Source organism: Salvelinus sp. IW2-2015, unplaced genomic scaffold (assembly GCF_002910315.2).
Source record: "Salvelinus sp. IW2-2015 unplaced genomic scaffold, ASM291031v2 Un_scaffold463, whole genome shotgun sequence".
Taxonomy (NCBI): domain Eukaryota; kingdom Metazoa; phylum Chordata; class Actinopteri; order Salmoniformes; family Salmonidae; genus Salvelinus; species Salvelinus sp. IW2-2015.
This window is the reverse complement of record NW_019942557.1, coordinates 932416-944674: the sequence shown is the minus strand read 5'-3', so window position 1 is coordinate 944674 and position 12259 is coordinate 932416. Positions and strand designations below refer to the sequence as shown.

The 12259-nt window shown below is 45.7% G+C and overlaps 1 protein-coding gene across 1 annotated transcript in view; it reads right to left on the bottom strand.

Annotated features, from left to right (window-relative positions):
• Positions 1–3538: 3538 nt before the first annotated feature.
• Positions 3539–12259, bottom strand: part of LOC112068357 (FERM and PDZ domain-containing protein 4-like) — a 33575-nt gene continuing 24854 nt past the window's right edge. Inside the window, exons 12-16 of the mRNA XM_024135488.2 lie at positions 11647–11829; positions 7341–7473; positions 6243–7244; positions 4571–5881; positions 3539–3794 (exon numbers count right to left, since the gene is read on the bottom strand). Of these exons, the coding sequence (XP_023991256.2) occupies positions 3790–3794; positions 4571–5881; positions 6243–7244; positions 7341–7473; positions 11647–11829 (2634 nt within the window). The 3' untranslated portion in view covers positions 3539–3789. The remainder of the gene's footprint in view (positions 3795–4570; positions 5882–6242; positions 7245–7340; positions 7474–11646; positions 11830–12259) is intronic.

The following is a 12259-nucleotide window of genomic DNA, read 5'->3' as shown; positions in this document are numbered from 1 at the left end:
TACCATGATGCTGCCAGCAAATACAGAGGGTTTCACTTTGTGATGTGTTGTATTCAAGTTTTTAAATTAGGCAAAAAATGACATTTCTTTGCCATGTTGTCTTGCAGAATTACTTAAGGGCCTTGTTGCAAACAGAATGTGGATTTAACACAGGCTTCCTTCTTTTCACTTTGTCATACAGGTTAGTAATGTGGTGAATGAAATGTTGTAAAACACTAAGTATTTGGTGGCAGCATCATGTTATGGGTATGCTTGCCACTGGCAGGGACTGGGGAGTTTGTCAGGATCAAAGGAAATATGAAAGGAGCAAAGCCCAGGTAAAAAGTTAAAGGAAAACGTGCCTTAGGTCTCTATTCAATACATATTGCAGAAGTTCAGCTTTACAGCGTGATTTAAATTGTAAAGCAATGTTGCCATGTTAGCAGAGACTGCATTCCTTATGTTGCTCTAAGATTTGTGAAAAGTTGATCAAATCTTATGAAAAATTATTCACAGCTGTAATTGTTGCCAAAGCTGCTTTCACCAAGTATTACCTCTGGGGTGTGAATAAATATGCAATCAAGACATCTTAGTTTTCAATTTTGTATTTATTTGGAAGAATTTCAATACATTTCATTTACATTTACATTTACATTTAAGTCATTTAGCAGACGCTCTTATCCAGAGCGACTTACAAATTGGATTTCACATTTAGATTACATTTTTAGGTAGTAAAATGTGAAAACTTTGCAAAGGGTGTGTAGACTGACTATAGGCACTGTATACAAGGAGGAAACGTGTTTACTGGAGACATGTGCTGACACATTTCTCTATTGTGTTACCACAGTTTCAGGTTCATTTTTTCTGTAAATGAAAGTGAAACTTAGGTTTAGAGAAACACATCACAAAACTTTCCATCAGTTGGGCGTGCATGCAGGGACAACTGGGACAGTAGCTAGTGGCTGCAGTGAAAAACAGAGCTGTCTGTGCCTGGCGAGGCTAGAATACCCCATGCAGACACACTCTCCACCTTCCAAACAGTAAATAATTAAACATTGTTATTCAACAAACATGGTCCAGGAGAGTTTTTGGTATAAATTATGAGAAAGATGAAGTAAGCTCCCTTCACTCATGCAGAAAGGGGCTTGGCTTTAGAGAACAAGAAAACAATATTTGTGAAATATTTTGAAATTGATAATTGAAAATTAAAATGGACCTTTATGTATGCCATTTGTTATCAGAAGAATAAAGGAGACCAGAGACCATAATCAGGTTGCAGGGTTTTAAACCTTTAATATGTTACAGTGCTGACTACGTAAATAACAGGAAAGTACTCAGTGATCATGTGCAAAGATTCATAAACTACGTTGGGTTCAGCAAATGAAAAAGATTGAGGTCACAATGGACTGTATCACATAATATAATTTATTGTCTTCCACATTGATTTGTCTAGAGCTCTTTGTCATATAATATGTATCATGTGTAAAATAATATTTCAATACAATGAATACAAATATAATGCAGATCCAATAGAGGACACATGATGCCCCAAAAATGTATTATCAATTTGTAAAAGTATACTTATCAAGTAATATCACTGTATATACCCTAAGGTGAATTATTTTCTTGTCAGAGGCCTGAATATAATCTCTTTTAAAAGTGTCATCACGATTCAGAAAAGGCAAGGTGCGTCACAGCAGTTCACATTGGTTTGAGTCGAATAAACCCATGTCTCTTACGTATGGCTTTGAAATCACTAATCAGAAAGACAACCGTGCTGTTCTGTTTACTTGTAAAGGAGTGTTGTAATTGAGCAACTCAGTGTATTGACAATAGCAGACATGGTGGTTAGAGTGATGTGTCATCGGGGGAGCTGCCCGAAGCCGTTTCAGCAGTCGCAAGCGGACATAACTCATGACGACMTCGTCACCTTGGCTACCAGCTCGTCACCTTGGTGACCAGCTCGTCACCTTAGCTACCAGCTCGTCACCTTGGATACCAGCTCGTCACCTTGGATACCAGCTCGTCACCTTAGCTACCAGCTCGTCACCTTGGATACCAGCTCGTCACCTTAGCTACCAGCTCGTCACCTTGGATACCAGCTCGTCACCTCCAGCTCATCACCTTGGCTACCAGCTCGTCCACCTTGGCTACCAGCTCGTCACCTTAGGCTACCGCGTCCACTGGATACCAGCTCGTCCCTCCAGCTCATCACCTTGGCTACCAGCTCGTCACCTTGGCTACCAGCTCGTCACCTTGGCTACCAGCTCGTTGCCTTGGCTACCAACTCGTCTGCCTTGGCTACCAACTCGTCCACCTTGGCTACCAGCTCGTCTACCTTGGCTACCAGCTCGTCACCTGCTTGGATCCAGCTCGTCACCTTAGCTACCAGCTCGTCACCTTGGCTACCACCTCAGCCACCTGATACCAGCTCGTCCGCCTTGGCTACCAACTCGTCCACCTTGGCTACCAGCTCTTCCACCTTGGCTACCAGCTCGTCTACCTTGGCTACCAACTCGTCACCTTGGCTACCAGCTCGTCCACCTTGGCTACCAGCTCGTCTACCTTGGCTACCAACTCGTCACCTTGGCTACCAACTCGTCACCTTGGCTACCAGCTCGTCCGCCTTAGCGACAAGCTCGTCCACCTTGGCGACCAGCTCGTCCACCTTGGCGACCAGCTCGCTCTGCCGGCTCTCATAGCTAAAGCCCTCCACCAGTGACATGCAGGCCTTTGTTAAGCAGCAGAGCATGTGGAAACTGAGTCAGGGTGAGCAGGGTGCACCAGGGCCATGTGACTACAGGCGCTGCCTCGCTCTAGGGCCTCCATGGAGAGCAACTGGCTGAATCTCCACAGGTCGGGCTACCTGACCTCTGATCTCTGGATCTCTCTCTGGCCCCTTCCCTGACCTACACTGGAGCGCATTAGGGCCATTATCTAAAGGGCATCTCTCTGTGTGTCTGGGACCCCCTTGGGGAGGCTGTAAGTCTTCCCTTCAGTGAGTTCACATGGGCCAGCATTGTTCCCAGACTCATGTCACTCAAAGTCACAACACTGGCCATGTTGAGGTGTTCAGCCACAGTGGAGGGTTCAGCTCCAGAGGTGTATAGAGAGATTGTGTTCTCTACCTCAACACTGAGGTCGGTAGGGAGTGATTGGATCCTTTGACCTCCAGAGAACGGCTGTGGGATGGGGTTTTCTCCCCCTTCATCTACATCGTCCCCAACCATGTTGGTCTTCCTCTTGGGGAAGCATTGAGTGGCACCTCCTCCAGGCACATCCACCACCTCCTGCGGTGCAGTCTGGGTAGTGGCATGGCCCGGAGCTGCTTGGCATCCCGTGACTGAGAGCTAACTGATCTAACAGACCATACTGAGCCCTGAGACAAGCTCTTGGAAAGTGTCTTGGAAAAAGCAAATCTCCCCTCTGTGGCTTGGTGGGGTCGTCGGGTGACTGGACTCTCTGGGCGCTCCACCCGTTCAGAGTGGCTTTTGTTTTTTCCAGCAGCGCTTCGAGGCTCCCAGAGCCCGGCGTGATGCTGCTCCAGCTCCTCCTCAGCATCCGACTCCTGAGGCTGCTTGTGATACGTTCACATGGGTGTAAGCTTGAGAGGAATGCCTGGGTGCAGTATGGGAGGGACTCAGGGCTGTGGCACCCCTGCTGCTTTGGCACACTGGGAACACTGGACTCTGGACGTGCTGCTGCTACTGGTGAATGATGGTGGTGAGTTGGTGGTGGTGGCGGCGGAGTTGACCTCAGAGAGAGCTGAAGAGGAGTCTTTCCCAGCAGCCGTCTCCAGCTGTGTACAAGCTACACTACGGGGGAGCAGAAATAGAAAGAGAATCATTAAGCATCTCCCTGACAACATGGTGCATTGCTTTGATCTCTCATCACCCTTTCCTGTTTTCATCAGACGACTTTTTAGTAAGATTTTTTTTCTCTAATGATGCTTTCATAACATAGCTTGATTTCTAGAGAATGGTGTAAAATAGAATAACGTTGCATTTCAGCACTTTGACCAACTCTCCCTGCAGCAAGTTTTGCATAATGGACCGAGAAGGCCTCACGCACAGCAATATTATTACATCTTACAACAATCCTCTACACATCACAGGAGGTTGGTGGCACCTTAATTGGGGATGACGGGCTCATGTTAATGACTGGAGCGGAATCAGTGGAATGGTATCAAATATATCAAACACGTGGTTTCCATGGTTTCCATGTGTTTGATGCCATTCCATTCGCTCCTTTCCGGCCATTATTATGAGCCGTCCTCCTCTCACCAGCCTCCTGTGCTACACATGCATGCACTGTATTATTGTATAAATACTATTGACATTCTACTGTCTTTCTGCCTGAAGGGATGATTATACCCTGTCACTCTGACGCGTATCCTAATCCCCACGAGTTAATCATTTATCAACAGCCACACTTCCCTCCTGGAATTGTTTCCCAAAGCCACTTAAAAATCCACTTAAGAATTAGATTTTCCTGTGTTTTATACATATTTCCACACTATGAGGTTGGAATAATACTGGAAAAAGACCTGTAAGCACACAGACATCATAGGAATACACGTATTTAGTTGTACCTGTGGTTTCTTTGATCTTGGGCATCCGTTGGCAGTCATCTCCTCGTATGGTACCGAACCCAGGCTCTCCTCGTATGGTACTGAACCCAGGCTCTCCTCGTATGGTACTGAACCCAGGCTCAGCACTGGTGGCTGCGTGGATCTTCCTCAGCAGGGTTGGGTCCATGGTCTGATGTCTAGCCTTGCCTTGCTGTGTGGCCTGGCCTTGGGTGCCATAGGCCTTCTCCTCCCAACTCATATGGCCCATTCCCTTGAGGGAACACTCCGACAGTAGATGCATGTTTTCTCCGGCGCAGAGGGGGGAGTCCATGGGCGTGACACATCTGCTGCTTCCTGTACTGCAGCTAGCGTCTATGGAGGAACACTGTGAGCTCTGGAGGGAGTGGACACCCTCGCTGCTCTGTAACGATGGCATGTGCTTACTAAGGTGGTACTCATAGAGCCGTGTGACATCCTGCTCGGCTGAGGGGATCCTCGACTGCTGCTGCTGCCGGTCGCTGCCGGGTAAATTGGCTTCCTGGGTACTGTGGGGGTATTTGGCGAGAGAGAGGGAGTGTGAAACCTCTAACTGCTGGCTCCTCTCATCCCAGTCCTGCTTGTCTCCCTTAATTGTTACCCTGTCAGAGAGGGAGGCTTGTGAGTCATTCACACAGTCTGGGGAAAGATTGTTGGCCACTTTGTTTTCAGGCGGCCGGTGATATCTTGGGGGCTTCTCTCGATACGGATATGGCGTTCGGCCCAACTCGAATTGGTTCATGTATGGAGATTCCCTTACAATAGCATTATATTTGGGTGGCTCCCCTCTATTTGAGTGGACTTTGCTGTTTCGTTTTTCTCTTGAGTCACTGGTATCTCCCTGAATCCTGCCCTCAGGGTCACTGTGCTTTCCTGGCTGCTTGCTCATCAAAGAGCCCATGTGCAGTTTGCTAAAGTAGTCGGTGGGGGACTTGGTCTCCATGGTCTCTGGCTCCATCTCTCCCCTTTCTGAGTAGAGGATCTGGGTGGATGACACACCCGAGGACTTGGCCCCTTCCTCTTTCTTCTTCTCCTCCTCCTCCTCCCCCTGGGTCTCCTGAGGGTCGTGCTGTATGGCCAGGGCCGTCCCGTCCTCATACCGTGTTACAGGAAACTCTATTTTCTCCTCAGTCAGAGTGTGGTAGCCCTCAGTGGTGGCCACATACAGTCTCAGGTGGGTTTCAGAGAGTTTCTGGGCAGCGACCAGCTCTGAGCTCTCTGTCATCTCAGAGGAGTTAGTCTCGTTGCCAGAGTCTGACGAGGACTCGGGGCTAAATGCCCTTGATATTTCTATACCTGTGTGCCACAGAGAGAAAGACATTTTATTAACAACTTCACCTGAGAGATATTATAAAATAGTACACATTTCATTGGTACAAAAAGAATGAAAGCTGTGAGTTGAAATGCATTTGTGCACTGTTCATAAATTATAAAACAAACAAAATGATACACAGAAAAAGCTCTGGAGACAAAATGAGTGTCACACAGCAAATGTTTTACGTTCAAAATAAATGACACAATGCACACACAAAATGGAAACACAGAACAAAATGGTTTTTTTATTGAAAAATCAACAACAACAAATGAAAAACGTTCATGTCTGGATAATTTGCGTGGTGTTAATGAATAAACGTTACAGTAGTGTAAGAAGAAGAACCTGTGCTATTTTCTGACTGTGGTTTTGGGCTCTGCTCCTCAGAAGCTGCCAGGGCCTCCAGGGCCTGTAATGTGGACACCACAGCTTCGTCCAGGGCCCCCTCAAGGCCCTCCTCCACCTGTGTGGTGACTGAGTTTATGAGGGACACTGGGATATTATCACGGGTCCCCTGGCCCTTCTTGACAGGCAACCGGGCCCCCCCGTGCTGCTCGTCCTCATCAGAGCGGTCCCTGAAGCCTGGGGGCGGGGCTGCGATGGCCAGGTTGAGGGAGTGAAGCAACACATCTTCGTTATCTTTCTCGTCCTTACCCTCCCATGGCGGGGGCAGGGAGGTCAGGTCGATGATGTCATCGCTGGACCCAGAGAGCGTGAGGAACCTAGCCTTGTCCAGATCCCCCATCAGTCCCATGTCCTCCTCGCAGCTGATGTCCTCCTCGTCCTCGTCCGCGTCTGTGGTGTCCGCATAGCATATGTCGTGCAGCAGCGGCTCCTCACTGCACTCGGTGATGCCGAAGATTTTGTCAGCGTAAGGATATCCCTCCCCGGCCATCCCCATGGGATCCCTGCTGTTGTAGTCCTCATCTAGTCGCTCATACATGGGGTCGTGTAGAACCTCTGGGCCTTCCTCCATCAGCCTCTGGTAGCCCAGGTTCTGGGGGTCCACACTGTCTAACGGAGGATCCCCGAAGGTGAAGGAGACCTTGACGCTGCGGGGGGAGTCCTGGGGTTTGGGCCTGGGGACACAGAGGTAGGGTTGGGGGTGTGTTGGACCACTGGTCCCCCCTCTGGCATCCACCCTCTCTGCCATTTGCATGCAGTACTGGGGCGGCTGCTGGATCTCAGTGATATAGCCAGGGTCCATGTAGTCTGTGTCTCTATTGGTGGAGGGCTCTCTGATGCAGCGCTGGTTGTTGTGGTGCTGGTGCTCCTCACATCCCCTAAAGGAAGCGCTGTATGTCCACTCTATGGCCTGGTAGACCTGCTTTACTCTGGAGTCATGGCCTGAGGATAGGAACCAAACCAGGGGTTGATAATCAGGTTTCTGCAACAGCAGTTATATTGTATCGACTTAGAACTGTATAGAGTCTAGAGACTCACCGGTGTTGACTACATTCCCTGTTTTGACCACGTTGAAGATGGAACGACGAGAGTCCACCAGTAGTTTGTAGTATCCAGCAGTCAGACAGGCCAGATTCATCGCATCAGTGGACTCCATTAGTAGAGTGATGGGCTAGAAGATAAGAGGACAACAATGAACACACACTAACTGGAAATAGACTAAGATTAAATAATGTCAGGAGCTGAATTAAGACAAGGCTTAGTGGTATTCTAATGGTTCTCATTGAGCATTCATTTCCTTGCTCAATATTATTACAGAATATCATTTTGTACTAGAGGTACTACTTTTTTTGTTGCATCAAATGAGCATTTCTCAGATTTTTGGGTATTTTGGTATTAGTACTTTAATTAAAAAGTAAACATAACATTTCTAAAACTTGATGTAGATGTATATTTTATTTTGTTTATCATACTTCCGTCATAACAATTTCTGGAATTTTAACCACATTAAAATGGACATAAATCCATAATTTCAAAGCTCACTACAAGTAATGACACTTAATTTAAAAAATGTAAACTACGTAATCACCAAAAGTAACTATTGAGAGGGCCACAAACAATAACTAGTAATGCTGCATACTCAAAGAAAGGTTCAAATCTCACCTTTCTGGTTAAAATACATTCCTGAGATGTAGTCACTTTTTAAGACACAAGCACAAGTACACAGTACAAATATGATAAAAATATGAAATATTTGATGTTACATATTTCCTATTCAACAAAACTGTATGTACAGTATAAGGCTAGAAATGACTTATATGCTTTCTAAATATAGCATAATCAAATGATAAAATGACTAACTATAAGATTTCACCTTCCTTTTAACTGTAAATTACATATTTGTATGTTTAGTGTTAGAGAAAATGTGCATATTCTCTAAAGGTCTCTCTTGATCAAAACATCTGCCCCCATCCCTGTGAATGTCACACACAGCTCTAGCTTGGCTTTCTGAACTTGTTGGGAACTCGCCTTTCATTTCATGTCCGTCTATGAAAAACAAAGTGTTTTTTTGTTTAAAATCTATGAATTATTTAGATGAATGGCTATAAACCAATCTCTGAATGTGCTACGACATAACCATTGCGGGTATTTGCTTTGTCTGTGGCGCCAGCTTCAAGTGCTTTCAGATTTCACATCCTATAGTATGTCACACAGGCTCAGAAAAATACTACTGTGTCCGTGGGAACCAGGGCAATTTTGAGGGCAAATCTGATTGATTTCTAAGCGGGCATGTCGGACGACGGAACCGGTTCCGTGACCGCGCAGGTCCCCTAAAAAGGGTTTTTAATCCCAGTTCATAGAGAATGTTACAAACTGGACTATATGTAGTAACTTACCTTGAACAGATGGTGATTGGGTCTAAATAGGCATTTGGCGTTTGGTAGTCTAAATTCATTATACTCCTCTTTAACTGTCATTTTATGAAAGTCAGACTCTTCCCACATGCCAACTTACTTTTCTCAGCTTCAGAAGCATCTTTATTCACACCATGTTGTGTGGCTATCCTTAGATACAGTGCATTCAGAAAGTTGTCAGACCCCTTGACTTTTTCCACATTTCGTTACGTTACAGCCTTATTTTAAAATTAATGAAATAGTTTTTTATTTCTTCATCAATCTACACACAATACCCCATAATGACATCACAATACCCCACAATGACATCACAATACCCCACAATGACGAAGCAAAAACGGATTTGTAGAAATTTTGGCCAAAAAATAAAAACTGACATTTACATAAGTATTCAGACCCTTTACTCAGTACTTTGTTGAAGCACCTTTGGCAGTGATTACAGCCTCAACTCTTATTGGGTATGATGCTACAAGCTTGGCACACCAGTATTTGGGGAGTTTCTCCCATTCTTCTTTGTAGATTCTCTCAAGCTCTGTCAGCTTGGATGGGGAGCGCTGGTGCATAGCTATTTTCAGGTCTCTCCAGAGATGTTCGATCGGGTTCAAGTCCGGGGTCTGGCTGGGCCACTCAAGGACATTCAGAGACCTGTCCCGAAGCCAGTCCTGCATTTTCTTGGCTGTGTGCTTAGGGTCATTGTCCAATTGGAAGGTGAACCTTCACCCCGATCTGAGATCCTGAGTGCTATGGAGCAGGTTTTCAACAAGGATCTCTCTGTACTTTGCTCTGTTCATCTTTCCCTCGATCCTGACTAGACTCCCTGCCGCTGAAAAACATCCCCACAGCATGATGCTGCCACCACCATGCTTCACCTTAGGGATGGTGCCAGGTTTCCTCCAGATGTGACACTTGGCATTCAGACCAAAGAGTTCAATCTTGGTTTCATCACACCAGAGAATCTTGTTTCTCATGGTCTGAGAGTCCTTTATGTGCCTTTTGGTAAACTCCAAGTGGGCTGTCATGTGCCTTTTACTGAGGAGTGGCTTTCGTCTGACCACTCTACAATAAAGACCTGATTGGTGGAGTGCTGCAGATGGTTGTCCTTCTGGAAGGTTCTCCCATCTCCACAGAGGAATTCAGGAGCTCTGTCAGAGTGACCATCGGGTTGGCGGTCACCTCCCAGACCAAGGCCCTTCTACCCCGATTGATCAGTTTGGCCAGACGATCAGCTCTAGGAATAGTCATGGAGGTTCCAAACTTTTTCCATTTAAGAATGATGGAGGCCACTGTTCTTGGGGACCTTCAATGCTGCAGAAATATTTTGGTACCCTTCCCCAAATCTGTGCCTCGACACAATCCTGTCTCGGAGCTCTACAAACAATTCCTTCAACCTTATGGCTTGGTTTTTGCTCTGACATGCACTGTCAACTGTGGGACCTTATATAGACAGGTGTGTGCCTTTCCAAATAATTTCCAATCAATTGAATTTACCACAGGTGGTCTCCAATCAAGTTGTAGAAACAAAGGATGATCAATGGAAACAGGATGCACCTGAGCTCAATTTCAAGTCTCATAGCAAAGGGTGTTAGGTGGAGCAGCACAGTGGAATCCAAGCGCAGACTCAGACAGGCAAACAGGGATAAATGAACCCAGATATTTATTGTAACAGGGAGAGATGAAGTGCGGATCCAGAGAAGTTCGGATGAGTTGTAGGAAACCAGATGTGGAGGCTGAGGTTTGAGTGAGCTGGGTTGGGACAGGGTAAACAGGTCCAGAGGGGAATCCAAGGGAGTGATGGTGGGCTGAATCCAGAACAAGGTAGCAGGGTGGTGAGATGTGGAACAGGAGACAGGAAACAGAGTCAGAGCAGCAAGACGAACAGAGATTACGATCTGGCAGAGGGGAAGTTGCAGGACTGAGTATTTGTAGAGGTCTAGATTATGGAACGGGTTGCAGCTGGTGGGGAACTGCTCTGACCCCAGCACACCTGTCTCCAACCACACAATCACACAGAGAGAGGGAGAGGGAGAGAGAGAGAGAGAGAGAGAGAGAGAGGGAGAGGGAGAACTAGGGGAATGGCTGCAGGTCAAGGAGACACTGGATGTCCACTAGGGGGTGTGGCAGGAGGAGCAGATGTGACAAAGGGTCTGAATACTTACAGTATGTAAATAAGTTATTTCAGTTTGAATTTATTTTATACATTTGCAAAAGATTCTAAAAACCTGTTTTTGCTTTGTCATTATGGGGTATTCTGTGTAGATTGATGAGGGGGGAAAAGTATTTTATCCATTTTAGAATAAGGCTGTAACGTAACAAAATGTGGAAAAAGTCTAGAGGTCTGAAAACTTTCCGTTAATATGTAAATTCTTCAGACTTGTATTGTAACATTTTATTATATTATATTTTTATTTGGAAATATTTACCAAAAATGCAGTTTACCTACACATTTCTGTATTTTTATAGATTAAAATAATAATTATTATTTAATCTTTATTTAACAAGGCAAGTCAGTTAAGAACAAATTCTTATTTACAATGACGGCCTACAATGACGGCCTACAATGACGGCCTACAATGACGGCCTACAATGACGGCCTACAATGACGGCCTACAATGACGGCCTACAATGACGGCCTACAATGACGGCCTACAATGACGGCCTACAATGACGGCCTACAATGACGGCCTACAATGACGGCCTACAATGACGGCCTACAATGACGGCCTACAATGACGGCCTATAGATAGAAAGATTTAAAAAACTATCCACAATCCGTTCCTGGAGTGTCTTAACAAAATGTTACATATTTTTATAGAATATTTCAGAAAAAGTTTAATATTGGTGTCAATATTCAACTGATAAAAAGTTCATTGTGATAGGATTAATGGGAAAAAAATACCACACTCAGAATGAGTTCATGTAGAAGATTTCACCTTSACATCCAGAACATGTAGCTCTACCCTGACGTTCTTCTCGTCCTCTGTGTACATCTCGATACGGTTGACGTGGCTGAAGTCCGCCAGCAGCGCCACCAGGTTAGTCTTGGTGTTGATCACATGACTGATGCCATACCTGGGACCCACTAGTAGAGTCACCTCTGTGTGCTTCTCTCCTTGCTGTGGGAATAAAGCAGAAGGGAAACCATTGAAAGACAATACACACGGGGGCGGAATGGGACCACATATTGGCCGTGGCATTTCTAACACACCGGACCATTTTTTTCCTTGAAGACCCCACACCAGCCCATTTCCCCCTTGAGGCCCATACACCAGCCCATTTTTTTCCTTGAAGCCTCCATACCAGCCCATTTTTGTCCTTGAGGCCCTTACACAGGCCCATTTTATTTCTTGAAGCACCCACACGGCCCATTGTTTTCACTTATGGCCCCCATATTAGCAAGATAAGGATCATTTTGTGCAAAAAATACAAGTTAGACAGGCCCACTGCTAAAAATGGACAAGCCCATCTGGCATTTGCCCGAAATGCAGATGGCAGCTCATCTCTGGATACACAGACTCCATTAATAACTTATTATGAGATATGATA